At 36.1% G+C, this 25,083-nt stretch overlaps 3 protein-coding genes across 5 annotated transcripts in view; 2 read left to right on the top strand and 1 right to left on the bottom strand.

Annotated features, from left to right (window-relative positions):
- The window catches only part of zgc:173742 (DNA topoisomerase I, mitochondrial), a 32,208-nt gene extending 21,937 nt beyond the window's left edge, over positions 1-10,271 (top strand). For both annotated transcript variants that reach the window (XM_042744279.1, XM_042744281.1), the window contains 7 exons: positions 1,359-1,544; positions 3,114-3,182; positions 6,482-6,596; positions 9,306-9,433; positions 9,548-9,642; positions 9,759-9,908; positions 10,012-10,271. In XM_042744279.1, coding sequence (XP_042600213.1) covers positions 1,359-1,544; positions 3,114-3,182; positions 6,482-6,596; positions 9,306-9,433; positions 9,548-9,642; positions 9,759-9,908; positions 10,012-10,114 — 846 coding nt within the window. In that variant the 3' untranslated portion in view covers positions 10,115-10,271. The remainder of the gene's footprint in view (positions 1-1,358; positions 1,545-3,113; positions 3,183-6,481; positions 6,597-9,305; positions 9,434-9,547; positions 9,643-9,758; positions 9,909-10,011) is intronic.
- A 711-nt stretch (positions 10,272-10,982) lies between these two features.
- LOC109108986 (heat shock factor binding protein 1b) lies at positions 10,983-14,009 on the bottom strand. Its single transcript, XM_019122100.2, has 4 exons — positions 13,836-14,009; positions 13,523-13,589; positions 11,425-11,548; positions 10,983-11,283 (listed from the first exon to the last, which is right to left on the bottom strand). The coding sequence occupies exons 1-3, from the start codon at positions 13,878-13,880 to the stop codon at positions 11,430-11,432; spliced, it is 231 nt and encodes a 76-aa protein (XP_018977645.1). The 5' UTR covers positions 13,881-14,009; the 3' UTR covers positions 10,983-11,283; positions 11,425-11,429.
- Positions 14,010-14,381: 372 nt separating this feature from the next.
- si:dkey-246g23.2 (solute carrier family 66 member 2) overlaps positions 14,382-25,083 on the top strand; it is a 45,669-nt gene continuing 34,967 nt past the window's right edge. The window contains exons 1-3 of one of the 2 annotated variants that reach the window (XM_042744278.1): positions 14,382-14,760; positions 18,033-18,274; positions 22,072-22,205. In XM_042744278.1, coding sequence (XP_042600212.1) covers positions 18,075-18,274; positions 22,072-22,205 — 334 coding nt within the window. In that variant the 5' untranslated portion in view covers positions 14,382-14,760; positions 18,033-18,074. The remainder of the gene's footprint in view (positions 14,761-18,032; positions 18,275-22,071; positions 22,206-25,083) is intronic. The other variant, XM_019122101.2, reaches the window with a different exon arrangement.

Raw genomic sequence — 25,083 nt, 5'->3', positions numbered from 1 at the left:
AAAAAAAAGTACTTTGGACCACTGAGCAACAGTCCAGTGCTGCTTCTCTGTAAGCCCAGGTCAGGCGCTTCTGCGCTGTTTTCTGGTTCAAAAGCACACGCCTGTGCACGGTGGCTCTGGATGTTTCTACTCCAGACTCAGTCCACTGCTTCCGCAGGTCCCCCAAGGTCTGGAATCGGTCCTTCTCCACAATCTTCCTCAGGGTCCGGTCACCTCTTCTCGTTGTGCAGCGTTTTTTGGCCACACTTTTTCCTTCCCACAGACTTCCCACTGAGGTGCCTTGATGCAGCACTCTGGGAACAGCCTATTCGTTCAGAAATTTCTTTCTGTGTCTTACCCTCTCGCTTGAGGGTGTCAATGATGGCCTTCTGGACAGCAGTCAGGTCGGCAGTCTTACCCATGATTGCGGTTTTGAGTAATGACCCAGGCTGGGAGTTTTTAAAAGCCTCAGGAATCTTTTGCAGGTGTTTAGAGTTAATTAGTTGATTCAGATGATGTTTTAATAGCTCGTTTAGAGAACCTTTTCATGATATGCTAATTTTTTGAGATAGGAATTTTGGGTTTTCATGAGCTGTATGCCAACATCATCAGTATTAAAAACAATAAAAGACCTGAAATATTTCAGTTGGTGTGCAATGAATCTAAAATATATGAAAGTTTAATTTTTATCATTACATTATGGAAAATAATGAACTTTTATCACAATATGCTAATTTTTTGAGAAATGACCTGTACGTTTTGACACATTTTCCCCCCTGTGGTTAACTTATAATGTTATTTGAGCTCTTTTGAACTGTGTGTTAATGAATTTTGATTACTGAAGCTGAGTTGCCAAATCAGAACAAGATATTTTTGCAACTTGGTTTCAATTAATGGTTGTTTTGGAATTAAGTTTTAAGTTACGACAGTTCACATAACAGTAACTTTATTTGCCGCAGTTTTACGTTAACTTTTCTCACAAGACCAAATTGCAATTGCAACTTTAAAAAATATATATATAATGAACAATGTTGCAATAATTTCTTGTAAATCTAATTATTTTTTTATTCAATTATTATTATTATTATTATTATTATTTATTTTATTTTTTTTATGGAAATATCTCTTAAAGGCAAGCATCTTTTCCTCAGTTTCAAAGAGTTCTGTGTTGAGATACTGGATCAAAGGTTAGATCCAGTATCAGAGGTTTCATGAGCCAGTTCTTATTACATTGGTACAACAGCTGTACCATACTGCAGTTTTCAGCCCACTGTCATATCCAAATGTTCACAAACAGCTAAGAGTTTTCACTAAGATGTTCTGGAGATGTAGTGTTGTGTCTGTATGAAGCAGGTGTATGTCTGTGTTAAACTCTTCAGCTGGCTCTGAGAGCAGGTAATGAAAAGGAAGAGGGCGAGACGGCAGACACCGTGGGTTGTTGCTCACTACGTGTGGAGCACATCACTTTACACGACACACTGGACGGTCAGAAGTGTGTGGTAGAGTTCGACTTCTTGGGTAAAGATTGCATCCGCTACTACAACAAGGTCCCGGTGACCAAAAGGGTAAGGATTTTTTAAGAGACGACCGATTGAGCTTGCTTGTATCTGTATTTCTGTGTCTGGTCTGTGTTTTGAGTTGTATAAATTTCTAATAATTCTATTAAATTTTGACAATATTCCATTCACGGGTTAAAATCTTTTTTTTTTTTTTGCCTTATTTGCATACTGAATTGTGCTTGATCTGTTCTCTCTTACATAAAATGCAAATCTAGACCTTTTATCAACTACCTCTTTAGAGCACCAGCTGAAAAAAAATGAATGTTTTATGGTAATTTTAGTCATAACAGGTGGGTTGTTGTTATTTTAGCACTGTTCATAGCTGTAGAAAGGATTGTTTCTTCACTGTTCACAAGCAGCAGGTCACATTAGAGGAAAAGTGTGAGATGTGTTATGCGCTCAGCCGCTGGAACTTGTTTGCTTGCATAGGCCTCATAATGTAAATGAGAGCATCTGAAAGAAGCTCATCAAGTGAAAATTAATTAGTTTCTGAACATCTTGCAAATTTATTTGGCGACAGGCAGACTGTGCGGAAATGTCAAATATAATTGCAGGTATGGTGAAAACCAACCCCTACTTCCTCATCACCCTGTTATAGGCATAATGAATAACAATCTGGATAATGAATAATCATCTGAAGCTGATCTTTGGTTTTAGATTCATTACTGTAAATATGCTGTTATTCCTTTTCTGTTATTTTAATAAAATAAATGTTCAGGCGTCTGAGGCTGCATTAGAAATCCTAAATCCTAATTTTAGAAATGAAAATAAAAACAAGAATGCTTTAAAGGAAAATAAATAAATATTTAAGATCCTGCACTATTTTTAAGTCACTAATTAAGCCAAGTTGTAACATTGATTACATAATTCCTTTATTGAGTTTTGATTTACTTCCACTTTCAGAGCATCTCAAATCATGCTGGAGAATATTATCATCTGGTTTTACATGAACTCAAGTGTTGCTGTCAAACAAACAAACAAATACTAAGACATTGTAGAATTCACTTTAATGTCCCAGTCCAAGTTTTTACTAAAACTATTATGCTGATAATATAACTTGTAATGAAAAATGTTCAGCTGTATTACAAAAATGAAAAAAATAATCATTTTCGTTAATGGTCTGAGAATTTTGGACCTGCGATATCTGACCATATTAGGGTGAGTGTTGAATATGTGATCATATTAATATTGATATCCCCTCTGTGTGCTTATTAGACAGGACGGTCAGCATATGAATCAATCATTAGTACCATACGAGCGTGTTAAATTGGGGGAAAATGTTCCAGAAATATAAATACTGTCATTGCTTGACGAGCGATCTGTTTACTTTCTTCTTCATGCATTTGGCTCAAGGATAAATTGTTATTCAAATGAGACTGATTTAAAAGCACCACATCTGCTACCATTAATTAGTTCCATGCATATTTTAGCTGGTTTATTTAGTAGGAGTGGAGGAAAACAGGACTTCTGCGAAATGTCAAATATAATTGAGAGTGCCTCTCCCTCTCTTTCCTTTCCTCTCAACCTCGGTTCTGTGCATACGATAAACAAGCTAACATGTGTTTTCTGTTTCAGGTTTTCAAAAACCTCAAGCTTTTCATGGAAAACAAGCAAGAAGGAGACGACCTCTTTGATCGACTCAATGTGAGTGTAATGTTCTGAAACAGCGGCAGAATCATAGATTTTTCATTCTGAGGGATACAATTCTCGAGAGACTTGCATCATAAAAGCTCTCACTAAAGGATGGTAGTTTTTCTTTTCAGCCTGTTTTTATATATATATATATATATATCATATATATATATATATATATATATATATATATATATATATATATATATATATATATATATTTATATATTTATTTCAGTCTTAATTTTTGCAGCCGAAAGATTCTTCCCTCATTGAAGGACAGAGAGACAAATTGTGAGAGAAAATTGTAAAACTGTGTGTGTGAGTGAGAGAGAGAGAGATAGAGAGAGAGAAATGTGCCCTTTCAGTGAGGTCAGGTTGGTAATGGTGGCCCATCGTGGAGGGGGAACGTTAATCTGTACTTTGGGCTCTTCCGATTGTCTCGGTGGAAGGCCGAGCGAAGGGGTGAACGAGAGAGGGTGCGGCAGAGTAATACTGGCCCTCTTTCACAAAGTGCTGCAAATCTTATTACATGCTGATGTGCTTTTAAGCTTGTGTGCTTAAATGTGTGCATATATGATGCTCAGAAAAAAATAAGTGTCTTTAACTTGGCTGAACCCTCAATAGAACATACACTGTTTTATAGATTACACATAGTCAGATGCAGTCATTTACCTAGCTATCTAAACAGAAACATTTTAATGAGAATGCTTGCATAGGAGGATACGAATGGAGTATTTAACTCACCTATTACTTGTTCTATTACTTTTATAAGAAGTCTGTGGTAAGATATGCATACATTAAAATGGGAGAAAATATACCATAAAAGTTTTTTCATAAAAATTCTATTTATATATATATATATATATATATATATATATATATATATATATATATATGTGAAAGTGATTCAAGATTTTAATTGATGTGATATACAGCCAAGTATGGTGACCCATACTCAGAATTCGTGCTCTGCATTAAACCCATCCAAAGTGCGCACACACACAGAAGTGAACACACACACACACCCGGAGCAGTGGGCAGCCATTTATGCTGCGGCGCCGGGGGAGCAGTTGGGGGTTCGGTGCCTTGCTCAAGGGCACCTCAGTCGTAGTATTGCCGGCCCGAGACTCAAACTCACAACCTTAAGGTTAGGAGTCAAACTCTCTGGGTGCTTTCACACCTGCCTCATTTAGTTCAGTTGAATCGTACCAGAGTTCGTTTCCCACTTTGGTGCGGTTCGTTTGGGCAGGTGTGAAAGCAGCAATCGCACTCGGGTGCGCACCCAAAGGCGGACCAAACAAGCGTACCGAGACCTGCTTGAAGAGGTCGTCTCGGTACGCTTTCAAATGAACTCTGGAGCGGTTTGTTTGTGGTGAGAACGTGATCCGACTTCGAACAGACCCAACTGCAAAAAGTACTGATCATTTTTGGACTAAACCAGCTGCTGTAGTCAGCTGCGATGTGCATTATGGGATGAGGAAGTGTTTGTTGACAGTTTGCACTTTAGTATGGCAGCTTGTGGATTAATGCACGCCTCCGCTTGAAGTTACGAGCGATGCCCGCTCGCCGTTTGCAGTGCATTAGAACGTTGTTTTCAAGCCGCATCCGCGCTTCATTATAGAAATGTATTGTTTGCATATTGTGGTGTATACAAACAATTTAATAGATTATGGCCAGGGACAAAACCAGCCCGCGCAGTCATCTCTCCATAGTTGTGTTGTCTCAGTGTTGTTTGCTGGCTTTTCCTCTTATGTTGGAATTTTCCCGCACGTAAATTCTGACCAATCGAAAAGCAGTTTAGGAAATACGTCATGGCCAATGAGTGATGTGGATGTTGTCATGTGACTGCATTTTGGTTCGTTTTTTCAACTGGTTCGGACCAAAGCAATCAGTGTGGTGTGAAAAGGAACCAAAAAAGCTGAAAAATGCTACAATGTATAATTGTTTGCCCTTGGTTCGGACCAAATGAACCGAACTAGAGATGTGAAAGCACCCTCTAACCATTAGGCCACGACTTCCCTTTTTTGGTGTTCTATTTTTTGTTGCTGTTTTTTTATTTGTTTTTGTTTGGTTATTTTGTTTTGTGCACATTTGAATTTCTTAGAGGCTTGAGTTTACATTGTCATTTCTTTATTTTTTTTTTCTTGTTTCGAGTTTTGTTTTGCTTTTTGTTCACATTTGAATTAGAGTTTCTTAGAGGCTTGATTCCACATTGTGATTTCAGTATTTTTTTTGGTTGTTGTTTTGTTTGATTTTTGTTTTGTGCACAATTTAATGTTTCTTTCTTAGATGCTTGAATCCACATTGTCATTTCCACTGACTTTCCACTGTTGTTTTGTCTCTTGTTATTCATATCCACAAAATGGCAAAAAGGCCAACTATAATTACATACAAACTAATCTGCTTGTCTGGTAATTATAGTCGTATCCTATAATACAACTGTAGAGCTAAAAAAAGACATTTAGTCATTTTTATGAGGAGGTCCCTACAAGTAGCTTGTCAGGTTTAGCTAACATTTGAAGGACATTTTGCAGCAGTGTTCCCAGAAGTATAGTTTGGTTAAAAAAACACACACACAAACTCTTTGCTGTTCCTTTGAGTCACTGGGTGTCCTAGCCCAAATGTCACAGTGTTCCCTGGTGAATGGTGTCGAACAGACAGATGCGTTAAGTGTCTTGCCATGCACGTGTCATCAGACGGCAGTGCGTGTGCTGAACATTAGTAGCAGTTGACATGCTAGGACACAGCTGTGTCATAAGCATTTAGTATCTTTAAGAAAACGCATCTAGCTTCATTAGAATGCAGATGTGTGACTGTACGTGTATTCCACTGGGTCGCACAAAACAAGATTGTGAAGTGAATATTTGGATTTTTCGTATTATGGTCGTAAAGGAAAAGTGAGCAAGGTTTTACTGTTGAGAAGTTTTCGAATGAGTATGATGTGGATGCACATCAGACAACTTTGTGAGCCCTTTTTAAGACACATCTTGTTGATGTAGCCAGATTTAATGGATGTTTTCTTTATGTCTGGAACATATAACCCATACTCCTGCACTCACAGATCCATTAAAGTTGGAAAAATGTCTGATATCTTTGGAGGAGAGAAAAAAAAAGAAAAGAAAAAAAGATTGCCCTATTGAGATTTGCTGTTTCAGACATCTTTTTTTTTGTTGTGTATTTATTTCTAGACAATAAAAGCAACAGCGCCATCTTGTGGTTCACAGTGAAGCTGTATAATAAAATTCGATGATTTCTCAGTGTGTGTGTGTTTGAATGCTACCTTTAATGTCTTGTTTTTGCCTTTACAGACTCAAACGCTGAATAAACACCTGAGTTCCCTCATGCCAGGATTGACTGCAAAGGTTTTTAGGACATATAACGCCTCCATAACCCTGCAGCAACAGCTGAAAGAACTCGGCAACAGTGAGTGTCTTGTTTTTCTCTCTCCTATTTTCGTCCTCCATTCTATCAGTCAAACATCAAATGAACATTCAGCATTAAGAAAACTAGTACAACTTCCAGATGTTCAGTCATGCCGTCAGTATGGATGTACTGTATGTTGGAACATTTGCTAAAAAGCTTGATTATGATGCCAATATGGATTGCTGTCAGAGTGTTCAAAACAACGTACATTTTGACAACTGTGAATCCACAGGAACATATGGATATTGGAAACACACAACGTGTTTACCCACAGTCAGACTGTCCATCAGGGTTATTCTTTCTACTTTTGCGAAAACAAAACTGACTAGCCGCAGTTTTACATCAGTGTTTGAGTCTATAGCTCATTGCAGCTTCAGTGATTGTTATTCACAGTTATTATAGTTTTCATTGTTTATAACTTTATTGTGCAGTTTCTATTTCTTTTTTGTTTTCATGCTTTTTTCCTCAATTTGGTTTCAATTTTTGTTTTTATTTCTATTTCATTTCTAGTTTCTATTTATTTTTAAGTAGGGGTGTTCATTTTGGTTATTTTTCCTAACTGACAACCGACGCTCGTTAATTGATTATTAACCGTTAATATATGTGTGCATTATATATGTGTGTGTGTATGTATGTATGTATGTATGTGTGTGTGTGTGTGTATATATATATATGTATATGTATATATGTATGTGTATATGTATATGTATATGTATATATGTATGTGTATATATGTATGTGTATATGTATATATGTATGTATATATATATGTGTGTATATATATATGTATATATATGTGTGTATATATATATATGTGTATATATATGTATATATATATGTGTGTATATATATATATATATATGTGTATATATATGTGTATATATATGTGTATATATATATGTGTATATATATGTATATGTATGTGTATGTATATATGTATGTATATGTGTGTGTGTGTGTGTGTGTGTGTGTATAAATATATATATATATATATATATATATATATATATATATATATATATATATATATATATATATATATATATAATGAAAAAAATAGGCCTATACAAGAAATATATTTTTACTTAAATAATAAATTAAGAAAATGACCGAAAAATGCAGTCTGTTAATTTTTGTGCTGTGCGAAAGGAAACCAAAGTCTAGTGCTATTGCTGTGGAGAGTTCTTATGTTTAATTGTAAAGGTTTCAGATTACATACACACACACACACACACACACACACACACACACACACACACACACACACACACACACACACTGTCTAAAAAATTTTCCTGTTGCTCTTTGCTTGAATTGGTCATGAATTAAGACAAAAACTCCTTATTAACATGGAGGATATTACTTTTATCACATCATGCTTGGTTAGGACACGGTTTGATGAGCGCATTCTAGTTGTCTTGTTTGTGCCGCTAGCTTTGGTGTTTTCATTAATTACTGAATTGTGTGTTTGTGCTAACGAGACTGTTGTGTTTGTTTACGAGTAGTGTAACTATCCGAGTATCTCTAGAGTGACTGCTGCAGTGTGTGCATGTGATGTGTGTGTAATGCTGGGGTGGAGGTGTCGGATCGCCACTGAGAGGAAATCTGTTTTCGGCATCCGCTACAAGCTCTAATTAAATCAGCTCAGTGTGTGGCAGCGTCTCGCCCATCAGGTGCCATGTGCTGTGGGGGTGTGTGTGTGTGTGTGTGTAAGTGGTGTTCATGTTGGCTTGGAATTTACAGAGAAGCTTGTTTGAGGCCCTGTAATTATCAATTTCTAGCCATTTTAATGATGTTTTCACTTGTTTTCCTTCATACAAAATTTTAATTATGATGAACTTGCGGGTGAATATGCAGGTACTGTAACTGGGTAAAACTTTAGTATAGGGACCAATTCTTACTGTTATCTAGTTGCTTATTAGCATGCATATTATTAACATATTTGCTGTTTATTAGTACTTATACATAGTACATATTCTACATCCCTAATCCTGCCCAATACCTAAACTGAACTAGGGCCTACCTTACTAACCATTAATAACCAGCAAATTAGGAGTTTATTTTTTGCAAAAGTCGTAGTTAATGGCTTGTTAATAGTGAGAATTGGACCTTGAAGTAAAGTGTGACCGGTAATTGTTTTACCTCAAAAGGAAAAAATTTAAACAATTTATGAAGAGTTTTTATTGTTTTATAACAGTAAATAATTTATTTAGCCTTTTTATTATTTTATTACAATTAAGCACAATTCTCTTACTATAAACTGAAAAATATATATTTTAATGCAAAAAAAAAACGAAGGAAAAGCATTGAATAGACATTACAGGAAAGCAGCTTTAGAAAGAAATATCATTGCATAAATAAATGCATTAATAAATGAGTCATTCATTCAATCGATTCTTTCAAACATTTGATTTATTCAGAAACAAAGCAAATGTCTTTGAGTTGGTCACTGAATTTTTGGCTTACTCATTACTTGTTTATTTAGTTTAGTTTGATTTGTTAAACTGTATCGAAAGTAATTGTTTGAATTTTGTTTAAATGAATGTGACATGTTTACTCTGGAGGAGGAATGTAAAGGCTGCCAGTTTCCACATTTAAATGTATCTGTTATTTAGTAAATCTTTTTACTTCTCTCTTTCTCTCTCACTGTGTGTGTGTGTGTGTGTGTGTGTGTGTGTGTGTGTGTTAAATGTGTCATTCTTACTACAGCGAAGGAAAATGTGGCAGAGAAGTTGCTCTCTTACAACAGGGCAAACCGTGCGGTTGCAATTCTATGTAACCATCAGCGGGCGCCGCCAAAGACCTTCGAACAGTCCATGGCTAACCTGCAGGCAAAGGTACTGGAGATATGAAACTGAATAGTGAAAAAAAAAAAAAAATCTTGTATCATAAAAGAAGCATTTGAATATGATTCTGTTTTATTAGGTTTGGTTTTTCTCTCTTTTCTTTAAATTGACAGCAGGAAGGAGCAGCTGGACTTGGCTAAGAAAGAGTTAAAGCAGGCCAAGAAAGAAGCCAAAGGGAGCTCAGACAACAAGCTGCTTATGTCAGTATCTCATTCCAGGCCTCTGAAAGGGGACGTTTATTTGCTCTTCCAGCTATTAGGATCCTTTTATAAATGAATAAGATGTTCACATGTAAAAGCATTTTATGTGTGTTCAGTGTGGTGGAAAAGAAGAAGAAAGCTGTGCAGAGGTGTGAGGAACAGCTGCTGAAGATGGAGGTTCAGGCTACAGACCGAGAGGAGAACAAACAGATCGCCCTGAGCACCTCCAAACTCAACTACCTGGATCCACGCATCAGCGTGGCCTGGTGATGATGTCATACTCATACACAAAGTTGCTACACAGGAAGTCTTGTTGTATTTCATATTAGAATGTTTTCAGTGTTTCTTTACTTTAATTTCTGCTTCTAGGTGTAAGAACATGGAGGTGCCGCTGGATAAAATTTACAACAAAACCCTAAGGGATAAGTTTGCCTGGGCTATAGACATGACTGAACATGACTTTGTGTTCTAAGCGTGGTTTGTTCATTCTCCAGTTCAACTCAGTTGTACATTTTAATAGAAACTGCATTGTGCAGCGTTTTGCTGATTATTGTTGTCACTTTTATATTGTTTAATCAAATGTTCTAAGTTATTTTAAGGAAGTTCAATAAATGTTCTTTTGTAGGGAACTCTTTTTAAGTCATTTTTTCTTGAGAGACAGAACTCAGAAATATTCAGGTTGTATTTCACCCCAAAATAAGGAAAAAATGGGAAATTAGATAGATAGATAGATAGATAGATAGATTTAACATCTAGTAATTCTCATTAACATAATGTGAAAAAAGTAATAAAGTAATGAAAATCATTTGGTCCTAAAACAATTCTGTATGACACATAATTCCAGTTATTATTCAGATAAAATATTATTTTTTTATTTTGGTGTAAAATGATCATGGTTTGGATGTTTTTTGGTTCAATATAATTTACCAATATATATCCCGTCAAGCCTTTTTTCATGAGTCCAGATTCAAAAATAGATTTTTCTTGGAGGGGAAAAATCTTAAGCGATTTAGTCACATTTAAGCTGAAGTAATTGACCTTTGATAGTGTTATGGTTTTAAATTGCATGTAAATGTGTTAATCACCATCTTACCCAGCTTACATGTTGATCAATTATAAACTGTGATGTACATTTCCAAGAATTCACCCTGTTAGTTTTAGCTTGATTGTATTTGACCCAAGAGATTTTGCATGTCAGCATGCGTTACTTTTTATTATATTTGACTAACTTGCGACTGCTAGAGAGGTCAGGGTGAAACCATGAACTATAATGGTGTTAATACAGACTTCACAGTTTGGTTTAAAAGAGCTATACCAGTAAAGAGAGACAAGGACACGGGTTTTAAGAAACAACTTTAATTCAGCAACAAATTCACTTTAACAGGAATGGTGTTAGGTTGGCACTTGGGCTAGTGCTATTACAGTAACGCAGGGTTCGGTTCTACAGTTGGATGTCGTGTTTAAAAAGTTCTTTGCAGTCCATTACGGGAAAAGGGTAGCATACATTACATACATAGTATTAGGACTGACTTTAAATTCTAAATATTAAAAAAGCATCACATCAAACCAAAATATGTTAGTCACCATAGAGAAAACCGTGCTGCTCCTGAAGAGTGTTGATAGTTTTTGCTACTCAGGATTCTGTGAAAGATGACACTGAATCAGGGCAGTGCATTTTAATACAGCATACCAGAATGAAATGCATTTCAGATTTCCATTTAGAATCAAACATTCGCAACTGGTTTCAACTAAAATAGTTTAATTGATAGAAATGGAAAGTACCTCTACTAGGAGGCTTCTCCCTCTTTGACCTTGTTCTCCCCTTCAATCTCTTCCACTCCCGCCTGAGTCATCAGGTCTGCAATATTCTTCTCTAGATCATCGATGCGGGTGCTCATTTCATCAAGTGGCTCTTATTAAGGAAGATACAGGAGCAAGTACAGGTAATACCACCATTTAAATCCACATATCAAGGCATTGAGTGCATGGCTAAAGCAATGTCTGCTTTGAAGATCTTGACTGTAAACAAAATGTATGTATTTGTAAACCTGCATAGCACTGGATTAAAGCATTTTTCCAAGTTTGGATTTTTACAGATAAGTTTGTGAACCTGATCACAGAATGGTGATCTTGTGATTGTGGTAATTTTTGGTTCTGTGAAAATGTGGAGCTTTTCTGAAGAGATCTGTATGAGTTTTTGAGATGCTCTTCCTGTTTGACAATGGTTGTAGCATTTTAGTGTTTAAAGATCTGAATTAACCCCCTGACAACTGACAGTTCAGACTTTGGAAGAGTTAAGTCATCCTCCTCACCTTTGTACCCTCAGGGTTTCTGCAGATTTTATAAAGGTAAATTTAAAACTTTTTTTTCCAAGACCATGTAAAGAAAATGTAATAAGTACAAGAGGTTGTATTTGAAACATTTCAAAGTTTGAAAATACAACTTTCCATTACTTTTTTAACAAAAGAAGTGAAATATTTTTTGCTCAGTATTTTGCAAATCTATAAAGATTCTTAAATCAAGATACACTTGCTTGAAGCAAAATGACACAAGTGTTTGGTTAAAAAATTAATATTTGACAACGGGATTAAAAAATCAGTTTTCATACCAATCTGATGGATATTTGTTCTTGTTTTAAACAACTGATTTGTTCAATTTCTCAGAATAGACTTCATATCGTCATTTTGCATCAAGTCATCTTCATTTAAAGGGGTACTCCATCCCAAAATGAACATTTTGTCATTATTTCACTTACCCCCATGTTGTTCCAAACCCGTAAAAGCTTCTTTCATCTTCGGAACAAAATTTAAGATATTTTGGATGAAAACAGGGAGGCTTGTGACTGTCCCATAGACTGCCAAATAAATACAGTAACAGTGTCAAGGTCCAGGAAAGTATGAAAAGCATCTTCAGAATAGTCCATCTGCCATCAGTGATTCAACCGTAACGTTATGAAGCGATGAGAATACTTTCGTACACGAAGAAAACAAAAATAACGACTTTATTCAACAATTCCTCTCCTCTGTGTCTCTCCAAATCAGCGTAGCACCATTTGGACAAATCTGACTAGTATGCAAGCAGCTTACGCTTTTCTGTGTCATCCGTGCCAAAAGGATACGTTTATTACGTGTATTTACACTTTGGTTCGAAAGCAAACAGCACGTCTGACACAGAAAAGCGTAAGCCGCTTGCATACTAGTCAGATTTGCCAAAATGGCACTTCGCTTATTTGGAGAGACACAGAGGAGAGGAATTGTTGAATAAAGTTATTTTTGTTTTCTTTGTGTAAAAAAAATATTTTTGTCCCTTCATAACATAACTTCCTAAACACTGACACCAGCAGATGGACTATTCTGACGATGCTTTTCATACTTTCCTGGACCTTGACACTGTTACTGTATTTATTTGGCAGTCTACAGGAGAGTCTCTAGCCTCCCTGATTTCATCCAAAATATCTTAAATTGTGTTCCGAAGATGAACGAAGCTTTTACGGGTTTGGAACGACATGGGGGTAAGTGATTAATGATAAAAATTTCATTTTGGGATGGAGTACCCCTTTAAAGATTTTTAGATATTTGTATTAGGAAAGCAAGACAAAAACTACTGAGATCATTTTTAGCAGGGCATGCAACATTCAATGCCATTACTGATCTGACTTAAATACTTTTAATGCCTTTTTAAGACCTGCAGAAACACCTGAGCAAGGCATTTTGCCCCAATTTGCTTGACTGTATGCAAAAATGAAACTCTATCTTAGATGATAAAGAATCTGCTAAATGACAGCTACCCTCATTTCAATTCCTCTACTGTCACAGCGCTATCACTGAGTACTATTACCCCGTTGGAAGTCTATAGTTGTGCTAAAAACAAGAAAGGATATTTCTCCCGATGATCTGGTCTGACATTGTCTGGAATTTATCCTGCATCTGCTGCAGCAATGTCTGCACCTGTTAAGAGAGAAACATTCAGTTCATCCCACGTGTAAAAATACATAAAGATGTTCAAATAAATAAGACATGACAAATAAATCAGCTTGTTTACATTACAACAACTGTATTGTCGGATCATTTGAATCTAACAGTAAACGAAGCTTACGTCGCATCATAATAATTCCAAGTAGAACAGACAAACATGGCCTAGCATTAGCCTAACTTAGCTAACCACAAAAATATGTCGTTTATTATCAAACCTACCACTGCTGTGAGATCCTGCACCGATTTTGGGTCCGTTTCTGCCATATTTCTTTAATAAATAGATAGTACAACTGCAAAAAAGATGTTTATTCCTCGTTTAATTGTGTATCTTCCGAGCTCTTTGCTTTCTGATGATCAGCTGTTGGATAAATCACGGAGTCGTGACAAACATCGCGAGATTTTAGAGACCTCGCAGCTGCAGGCAAGCAAATCAACCTCTGGCGTGATCAGACCATACGCGCAGCAACAGCAGTTCTCACACAAAAGATGCAGTCATTCATCTATTAAACCCAGTGACACGTTACAGCAGGATAGGCCAGAATTTATATATATATAAAAAAAAAAAAAACAGCTCATTTTGTTGCGAATTAAAAAAAAAAAACAAAAAAAAGTTGTTTGTTTTTTTTTTGCTCCATTAGGTGTAGAAGCAGAGATTATCAAAGTCTTTGTTTTATCATTTTATGATAGGCTATATATTTTGGGCAAATTTGAAAAGAAAACAGGCTTAATTCTGAGTAGGGTAATGGGTTAAAAAAAAGGGTTGAACGATAAATTGCTTTTAAAAGTTGTAAGTAAATTGTTCAATTTATACATGTTATAGCCTACGAGAAAGGGAAGTGATTTTGTTGTTACCACGTTTCACCGTTCTAATAATCTAACATCAGAATGAAGACAATGGGAGTATCCATACACAAATGTAGTTTGATAAGATCTCGTGTTTGTTTTTCTTTCCTCTTCCTCAGTAACATTAGACCGATGAAAGCTGCGCGGTCAAGCCCACATCTCCAAACTGCATCAGCCTGATTTAGACTAGATGATGACTAGATGAGACAGCATATGCTCGTGTGTGTGTGTGTGTGTGTGTGTGTGTGCGCGCGCTGCTGCCGCTATTATAGTTGTCAAACAAGTCTTCGCCCGAAACAAGGTATGCTTAAACTTCCTAGGGCTTTTCCCCCTTCTTTGCCACTTCTTTTTGTTATTTGAAGCTGTTTCGTTACTGTAAAGCGAAACCTGCGCCGCGGAGCTCCGCTGAATATGCATAAAGAGTTTTTAGTTTAACGTTTGAAGCGAAAAGCACCATGGTGTTCTTGTGCATTGCGTTTAACTGCTGATCGGAGAGTTCTTGCACGCGATACTGCATTAGTATTCACTTTGATTGATCAGGTTCGCTTGATATTGAACAAGACAGTCGATAAAATGTGCACATCCGGATTCATGTATCCACGAATGGTTTGTCCATATCCTTGTGATATCGATGTCCTGTTTGTGAACTAATATGTTCTTTTGATTCGGATCTTTAAAAAAAAAAAAAAAAAAAAAAATTTAACCGGTTCACAAAACAGATCCGGACGATGTTGTTCAAGAATAATACTGAAACATTATGGTTTCACGAATTAACCGAGTGGGTCGGAGTGAATCTTTTGTGCCTCGAAATGATAATTACTCTTTTCGATTTTTCCGATTTGTTATGAGCCGAGAAGTTATGATTGAAATTATACAACGTTTAAAGTAAGTAGAGGATTAAACTAATATGTCAAAAAGTTACTTCAGCTGCCGAATAGTTGATATATTACCTAACAAAACAGACTATTATTTACGACTCGATTGAATGGTGGTTTAAAAAAAAATTCCTCATTGTGGTAAATAAATTTTACTATTCAATAGGCCTGTTAATTCAAATCAACCCTATATTTAGGGTTCTAATTTACATTTTATGAGTTGAATCATGGCTGCGACAAACTAGACTGAGTCACACGATTAAACTCTTTTAGGCTACTATAACTTAATTTAAAAACACAATGCATACATGGCTTTATTATAAAGCTTTAGATCTTGTTATACACGACGTGAACGAACCACTGAATCGTTTTTAAACGAGCTGTTCAAAAGAATCGACTCAGTTAAATGATTCAGATTTCCCATCACTATTAATCGTCTTAGTGGCCATTCACACGAGGCTTTGTCCTAAAACGGTTATCGGACTGAATGGAATGTCAAAGAGTGTATTTATACAGGAAAATACAAATTTAAGCAATGCAGTGACAACCCCGTTCTTTGTAAACAAATTCTTGGGATTTACTTCTGTCCAAATTTGCTGCTGGATACGGCTTGTAAAGATCATAACGCAGACGTGCACATGGCATTATGAAGCGCCTCAAGCATACCAAACGTATTTTATGCCCATGTTTGCCATTCCAGAAAAAATGATAGTCTTTTTACGTCCAGCAAAGCTAAATCTGTTTACAGTAGGTGTGGATCTAAACATCTGTTCATGTAGGAGACACAAACGAACGAAAGAGAGGTGGAGACCATGGTGGAGACATGTCAGAAGAGCCCAACCCCCTACGGAATGCAGAAGTTATGCAACACCTCTATGTACAGTACAGTAGCAGTTCTCAGAAAGCAAACTTCACTGCTAGACCTCCACTATAGAGGTCACAGCAATGCTCAAGTACTTGGTTCCAGTTGACTTTATGGGGGTTAGGAAACATTCCTTACTAATCTGGTCACTTAAATCCACAAAATCTCCTTTAAAATGTTGCAGGACCTTTAGACTTTTTTTTCTTTTTATGTAAGCATTTTATGCCTTAATTGCAAACTTTTTTAATGTGAAATTTCTTTGAAAAATTTCCTTGTCAGACATCAACAAGTCAGCTAGTGATTCTTCTAACTGGCTAACAGATAAAGTTTTGTTGAAAGTGACTTTTGATAGTCTTGGTAACATCATCAACTATCAGCTGAAAAAGAAAAATGACGAACCAATCTGTAATGTTTTGCCATCTATGCCTTTTTTTTGGCCCCCCTTTGTTTGAAGAAGATAATTTGTCAATATAATCTATGTAGTTTAATGTATTTTTAATGTTATAATGTCTGTCTGTTTGTTTTTTTAAATCAGTTTAATTTTAAAATCAAATATAATTTAAATGCATTTAAATAAAATATAAATTAAATGTTGCATATTATGTTTTTTTTTTTTTTACTCATTTTCATTTACCATTTGTTTATAACTTGAACACGAGGATTTAATTAATAATTTTTAATCATGATACAATATTGTTTATGGATTTATGGCTGTCTTGGCATTTCTGAAAATAACTCTTCCAACTATTATTTTATATTTAATTTCCAACTATTGTTATATTATTTTTGCAAAGAAAACTTAACTTTGTATGAAAAATAAATTATATATGTAAATAATGTTATGAATATTTAAGTGTTTTTAAAAGTGTTATATAAATCTATATAGAGTTAATTTCAAAAGCTCTTAAATATGTTTTTTCAACTTAAATTATTATTATGTACATTTAAAACTATACACAATATAAATTACAATTTAAATCCATATAAAAATTACTTTTAAATCTATTTTTTGAGTTTGAGCCAGTAATGCTGTTGATCAAGTAGAAATCTGATTTAGAAAAAAAAAAAAAAAAGAATGTTAGCATATATTACAAATTCTTGCATCACAAGCCTTTTCTTGCATACTTAAAAGAATATTCAAAACCTCGGGAAACATGTCTGCCCAAAGATTGTGTTGAATTGAGGAACTGATGCTGCAAAGTATAGCTAAAAACTATTTCGAAACTTCTCAGCAGTGTATTCTAGAACCTGTGACTCAGCCGGTTCTTTTGATGTGACGTTTGTCTGGTCAGAAACAAAAAGGAGCCTTATCTTTTGGTGCACAGTCCTCCTGTGAGCACAAACATCCTGTTCAGCTGAGATACCGTCAGAATGGGTGGCAGCATGTAGACGACTGTTACTGTTCCTGACTACTGTCACAATGGCCCCTCATTGGATTTCATGTCCAGAAAGGCCCACATGAATTATTTACAATGTGTTTATATTGAAGGCATTATTGTTCGGTTCTAAGATTTCTAGAGGAAATACATTTTAAACATCTTTTCTAGTCTTCCTTTGATTGATTGCACTTTATTCTCGCCATGAATATAGCCTTAGAAGCTGGTATGGTGTTTAAAAGAAAAAGAAAGAAAGAAAGGTATTATTGTTCCTGTGGGAGCTTTAAGGTTACTGAAGGTGGCACTGTTGCTTTTATTGGTGCTGTAAGGGTTTGTTGCTGCAATATATGCTACTTTTATTAGTTTTAGCTAGCAGACAGCTAATTTAATCTTGAATACATTGCATTGCACTTTCTACATTTGTGATCAAATGTAAGAGTGTCCTAACCTCTTCTTGCAGGGGATGGGAGTATAAAGACCGTGGTTTGAGAAGGACTAAGCGATGGAGCAGGGGTCAGAGGAGAACATGGAGAGCTCATGGACTCTGCTCTCCTGGCTGGCTTCTGCAGTGATGGTGTTTGGGGGTGCGGTTCCTTACGTCCCCCAGTACCAGGAGATCCAGAGGACCAATAACACAGAGGGTTTCTCAACAAGAGTCTGTCTGGTGCTGCTCGTTGCTAATATACTTCGCATTTTTTTCTGGTGAGTGGAGGAGAGTTAATGTTACTGCAGCAGAGTTGAATGGTGACTTAGCGGGCCAATATGGAAATCAAAGTGAAATAAACAAGGACAAATCTAATTAATAAAGGCTGAATCATAATTATATTTGTATGCATGTTCTATTTTATGTATTTGTCCATTCATTCATTCATTTGGTCCCATTTTGTTTGGAGAATACCATTTCTTCTCAATATAATTCTTATTATGCAGTTTCAAGTATGTTTTGGTTATACAGTATGTGTGTTTCACGTTTCCTTTAAAAAAAAAAATTTAAATTAAGATATACAATTAAATTCCACCCATTTATTTTCTAAATCCATCTTGCTCATATTACCACCCCTTCAGCCCCTTGGTTATCTGATGTTCTACGCGAACATCGTTCTAAGCTTAGAGCTGCTGAAAGGGTGTGGCGCTAATCCAAAAATACTACTGACCTTAATGTGTATCAGTCACTCCTCTCTTCTTTCTCTGCTAATGTCTCCACTGTTAAAAGGACATACTACCATAACAAAATTAACAATTCGTCTAACTCTCACATACTTTTTAAAACATTTTCCTTGCTCATTTGTCCTCCTCCTCCCCCTCCTGCTTAATCTCTAATAGCTGACGACTTTGCCACATTTTTCATTAATAAAATTAAAAACATCAGTGCACAATTTTCCACACCACAATCCATCAAGCACATCTCACCAGCGAACACACACTCATTCACATCCTTCTCTTCACTCTCTGAGGCAGAAGTCTCCAAACTCATCCTTTCTAATCATCCTACTACTAGTCCGCTTGATCCTATTCCATCTCATTTCCTTCAAGCCATTTCTCCTGCAGTTGTACGTGCACTCACATCATTAACATATCCCTCCACACTGGTGTTTTCTCCTCATCATTTAGACAGGCTCGTATAACTCCACTACTTAAGAAACCCACCCTCAACCCATCTCTTTTAGAGAACTACAGACCAGTTTCCCTTCTTCCTTTCATTGCAAAAACACTTGAACGAGCTGTGTTCAACCAAGTCTCTGCCCTTCAGAAGCGGACATTTAACTGAGACTGCCTTGCTCTCAGTTGTTGAATCCCTTAGACTGGCAAGAGTGGAATCCAAATCTTCAATACTTATCTTGCTTGATCTATCCGCTGCTTTTGACACGGTTAACCACCAGATCCTCTTGTCAACCCTATTGGCAAAGGGCATCTCAGGAACTGCACTCCAGTGGTTTGAGTCTTACCTCTCAGATAGGTCCTTCAAAGTAACTTGGTGAGGTGAGGTGTCTAAGTCGCAACATCTAACTACTGGGGTGCCTCAGGGCTCAGTTCTTGGACCACTTCTCTTCTCTGTCTACATGGCATCTTTAGGTTCTGTCATTCAGAAACATGGCTTTTCATACCATTGCTATGCTGATGACAATCAACTCTACCTCTCATTCCATCCTGATTATCCGACGGTACCTGCTCGCATCTCAGCTTGTCTAACAGATATTTCTTGCTGGATGAAGGACCATCACCTTCAGCTCAACCTTGCCAAGACAGAACTGCTTATGGTTCCAGCAAACCCATCGTTTCATCACAATTTCACCATCAAGTTAGGCACATCAACCATAACTCCTTCAAAAACAGCCAGAAACTTTAGAGTTATGATTGATGATCAGCTAACTTTCTCAGACCACATTGCTAAAACTGTCCGGTCCTTCAGATTTGCCTTATTCAACATCAAGAAGATCTGGCCCTTTCTTTCGGAACATGCTACACACCTCCTTTTTCAAGCTCTTGTTCTGTCCAGGCTAGACTATTGCAATGCTCACTTGGCAGGTCTTCCAGCCAGTTCTATCAAACCTTTACAATTAATCCAGAACGTGGCAACAAGATTAATTTTTAATGAGCCGAAAAGAATACACGTCACACCTCTGCTTATCAATTTGTACTGGCTACCAATAGCTGCTCACATAAAATTCAAGGCATTGATGTTTGCATACAAAACCACCACTGGCTCTGCACCCCTTTACCTAAATTTATTACTTCAGACTTATGTGCCCTCTAGAAGCTTGCGTTCTGCAAGTGAACGTCGCTTGATTGTGCCATCCCAAAGAAGCACAAAGTCACTTTTACGGACTTTTAAATTAAATGTTCCCTCCTGGTGGAATGACCTTCCCAACTCAATCCGAGCAGCTGAGTCCTTAGCCATCTTCAAGAATCGGCTTAAAACACATCTCTTCCATCTTTATTTAACCCTCTAACTTTAGCACTCACTATTCTAATTCTATTCTTTAAAAAAAAATCTAACTACCTTTCTAATCTTTTTGTATTCTATCTATTTTCTTTTCATTTATTATACAATTATATAAAAAAGACCTCTAACACTAGCTTGCTCTATTCTTTTCCATTCTATCTGTTTTCTTTTTATTTATTATATTCTTTAAAAGCCCTTGCTGCGTGTACTGTGTTTAAGCTAACTGAGACTTGTTATAGCACTTATATATCATTGCTCTTTTGTTGTTTTTGATTGCTTCCATTGTCCTCATTTGTAAGTCGCTTTGGATAGCTAAGCGTCTGCTAAATGACTAAATGTAAATGCTCATCTTATTGTAAACAATTAATTCATGCATATGTCTCAAATCCAAAGAGGTGTTCTTTATAAAAGTTAACACTCGTCCACACCTCCCTGAAACGGCTCGTTCTAACGCCCCCACATATCTACGTCAGTATTTGGGAAGATTTGCATAACGCCGCATAGATGTCCATGCAAAGAAAGAAGGCGTACCTTTTATTCTCGTTGTAGTATTGTTGTTGCCGCCACAGCCATGTCGTATAGACGATGTGTGTTTCACTGTGAAAGAGAAACTACTTTATTTTTGCATTCCAAAAAAAAACATGACTAGAAATTATGTTTATATCACATTTATAATGTGTTTTTTGTTTTTGTCTCATCGCTCCGTCCGGACAAGGCTTCACAATATGTTAAGAGCTTTATAATTTCCGTCTCACGCTTGAGGCATTCGGCCAATCACAATGTGCTGGATAGCTGGCCAATACAGCACACCTCGCTTTTCAGACAGATGAGCCTTGTGAAAATCGATGCATTTCAGAAGGCGGGCATAGAGGAGAAACTATAATGTACAGTATGTGGAAAGTAATGTGTTTTTTTTAACCTTAAACCGCATAAACACATTCCATTACACCAAATACACAAAATAATGTTCTTTTTAGCAGCATCATATGACCCATTTAAAGTAATAGTTCATACATAATAAATGAACATTTGCTGAAAATATACTCACCTGCAGGCCATCCAAGATGCTGATGAGTTTGTTTCTTCATCAGAACAGATTTGGAGAAATTTAGCATTACTCCACTTGCTCACCAGTGCATCCTCTGCAGTGAATGGGTGCCGTCAAAATGAGAGTTCAAAGAGCTGATCAAAACATCACAATAACCCACAAGTAGTCCACATAGTGGATAGTGGTATTGTTTTATCCACATGTTTGTTTTTGGGCAAACTATTCCTTTTATATACAAATACAACTTTAATTAAGCAATTAATAGGTTGTTTTCCCTCAAAAGTGTAAACATTTTCAGTTCAGTACTTTCAAAATTTGTTTGAGTGTCTGAACCAGACATAGCAACAATGGTTTAACCTATATGGCGTGTTTGGGGTTGGGCCTGAGAGAACTGCTTGGGAAACCTGTTTGAAAACAGTTGTTAGTTTTGCAGTTCTGTTTGGTTTCTCTAGAGGCACAGCTTTTGCACTTTACCTTTAATTATGCATTTATTGTTTTGTTTTGCAGGATAGGCAAGCAGTTTGAGCTGCCTTTGCTCCTGCAGAGTGTGGTGATGATTCTCACCATGTTGGCTATGCTACATTTGTGCTGTTCCATCCAGAGCAGCAACCGTGTCAGTACTAAACAGCACCACATCACAGGTAATCACATTAAACAGTCTGTGTCCAGCGGGAGTGTGAAATGCTTTGCCTAAAAACTGTGCTCTTTCTACTTGTAAATACTACTTGGTTGAATATTTTGTTATCTCAAAGTTTTAAAGTGACCAATATTTTGGGGGAACATATTAAGACGTACATATTTGAAATGTAGTGATAATCTATATGATGAAAGTAGAAATTTGTAAAGTGCCAGTTTGAATGATTGCAATGACCTTACAGTGTGCAAGTGTTATATTAATGCCTGAGGTCATGTGAATGGTATATAAACTTCAGCATGTGAGAATATTACTAAACAGATATCACCTCCCTGTCTTCTGTCATGTAGATGGGATTAAAACCGCATGAGTGTTACTCATTGCCCGGGGCGCTAGTCTAGTCCCATATTCATTTATAATGAAGATGTTAAGTGTCTGAGAATATTGGCGTCACGTGGATCACTGTGCAAACTGTGTGTAATTTCCTCTTCGCTCTTCCACAGAATTGATTTATGATAAAGTTAGGCTCCAGCTGATTGGCTTTTTCTGGGTTTGCTAGGGAAAATTCAATCTGAAGTCATATTTTTTTATGAGAGCACTGTCTGAGATGGAGCAAGGATGATAACATTTTGCTATGTTGTAATAATTAGAAAATTGAATGTGAAATCAGACATAGCCCTAATTTACCTGTCATGTTGATTGATTAAGCTGGAGGCTGTAGCTCGCTCTTACACTTTGTTATAAAGTTTCAGTGTGAACTGAACTGTAACTTGTGAACTAAATCAGTCAATGCTAACAGTCTAACAGTGGAGGGGAAAAACTTGAATTTTGACAGTTGTGGGGGAAATCATTGGGACACATTTTTGAAAGTTTTGGTGGAATTTATTTGGAAACGAATATCAGATGGTTTAATTATCAAAAAGTAATTTTCAGTTTTTATATGGTATAATTTAATTGCAATTGATCTAGAATAATTTAATTTTGACATCCCTAATATCACCCCTCAAAATAATATTTAGGCCTAAATTTATGATTTATGAATCTGCATAGCATATAAAAAATTCCTCCATTTGGATTATACCGTTTTAACATAAACTAATTAGCATAATGTAATGAGAATTTGTCAGTCAAACATAAATTAAATGGGTAAGCAAAAAAAAAAATTTGTTTCCAAAATACACAACCAGGTTTATATATTGATCATCAATAAATCCAATTTGTTTCAATCTTATAAATTTTAACTAATTGAATATTGTTTTCTCAATGAACAGATTTATGCTGATTCTGAATTATTTTAATAGTTTTAAATAATAAAAAATATAAAAATATGATTAATGGAATCAAATAGATGCAAATATTAAACTATGCTGTGATGTTTTTGAGTGCAGACTTGAGTTTGAGTGCATTTATGACAAATATCAATCACTTTATTAGTTTATTTTAAACCTCTGTAATCCAAATTGGTGAAGTAATTTTTTTGATGCAATTCATACATAAATGTCAAATTTAGAACTTTTTTGAGTGCAATATACTAATAGTCATAATTTGTTTTATAGGTGTAATAACACATAATCATTTTTTCAAAGTCAAATTAAAAATACCTTAATTTATTCAATTATTTGTTCATATATTTTTGATTGAATTTACCGACTTGATTTTGTTCTTGTAAGGTGAAGAAAAGGATTCCTATATCAGTAAGCTTCTGTAAAGTGTGTTTTCCTATTGAAAACTAACATTTGGATCACTTTGGATCAGCTCCACCTAGTGTGCCTGCTAACAGCAGTTTGAGTGCTGAACATGCGGTTTGATAGAAGAACTGTGTGCGTCAGCGGGTTTGCCTGAATGGCAGTTAAGGTGTCCGGTTACAGCAGGGACAGAAGGGAAGGGTGTGTGCTGGACCCAGAATAGCACGGACACTGGGTCCTCCCTCTGAAAGTTAGACGTCATGTGAGACCCTCTTTAATCACTGACTATCCCGCTGGCTATGTGCGACCTACAGCCCACCTGTCCCTGCATACCTTCACACCTATACACACACACAAAGCGGTCAGGCTGCAAGAACAAATCTTCAAAAAACACACACGTGTGCATTTTTGAAGGTATATGCTCAAAGTGACCAATTAACCCATACGCTTTTGTATATGTGCTGTATGATGTACCCTCACACGTTTCTATTGTCAGTTACAGGGAATATGTAAGGTCACATGTCACGTTTAAAGCTTGGGTCTGTTTACTGCTGCGAGCTATGAATGAATTTGCATTGACTCACACTGATCGCCCTCAGGCTGTTCATTAGACTCCTACTGCTGTTGTCTTGACATGAATTTGTAGATGTTGAGAGAGAGAGGTGTTACAGTGTGACCTTTAGAAGACCGAATTAAGGAAGCCAATGTCCCATATCGGTTTCATCTTTTGTTTTAGAGTGTGCTTTAGATGCCAGTGTTTTTTGCCCTGGAGTTTGTGTCAGTTCTATTTTATACAGAATACTTTTACTTCTAGTGGCCTTTTCAGAATATATCTACACATTTTTCAGCGAAACTGTGTTGCTGCTTCCCAATAATTAGCTGTTTTATTACTGTCATCATGACAAAACTACAATCACCCCACAGCTTAGAATTTTTTTTTTTTTTTTTTTTTTTACATAAAGAAGCCTTTTATGTTCACCAAGACTGCATTTATTTAATCAAAAGTATAGTAAAATATTGTAAAATATTATTCTCATTTAAAATAACTGCTTTATATTTTAATGTATTTTAAAATGTAATTTATTGCTGTGGTGGTAAAGCTGAATTTTTAGTCTTCAGTGTCACATGATCTTTCAGAAATCATTCTAATATGCTGATTTAATGTTCAAGAAACATGTTTTTTTATTAGAATCAATGTTG

Source organism: Cyprinus carpio, chromosome B18, assembly GCF_018340385.1.
Source record: "Cyprinus carpio isolate SPL01 chromosome B18, ASM1834038v1, whole genome shotgun sequence".
Lineage (NCBI taxonomy): Eukaryota > Metazoa > Chordata > Actinopteri > Cypriniformes > Cyprinidae > Cyprinus > Cyprinus carpio.
The sequence above is the reverse complement of the archived record's forward strand: the minus strand, read 5'-3'. Positions and strand labels throughout refer to the sequence as shown.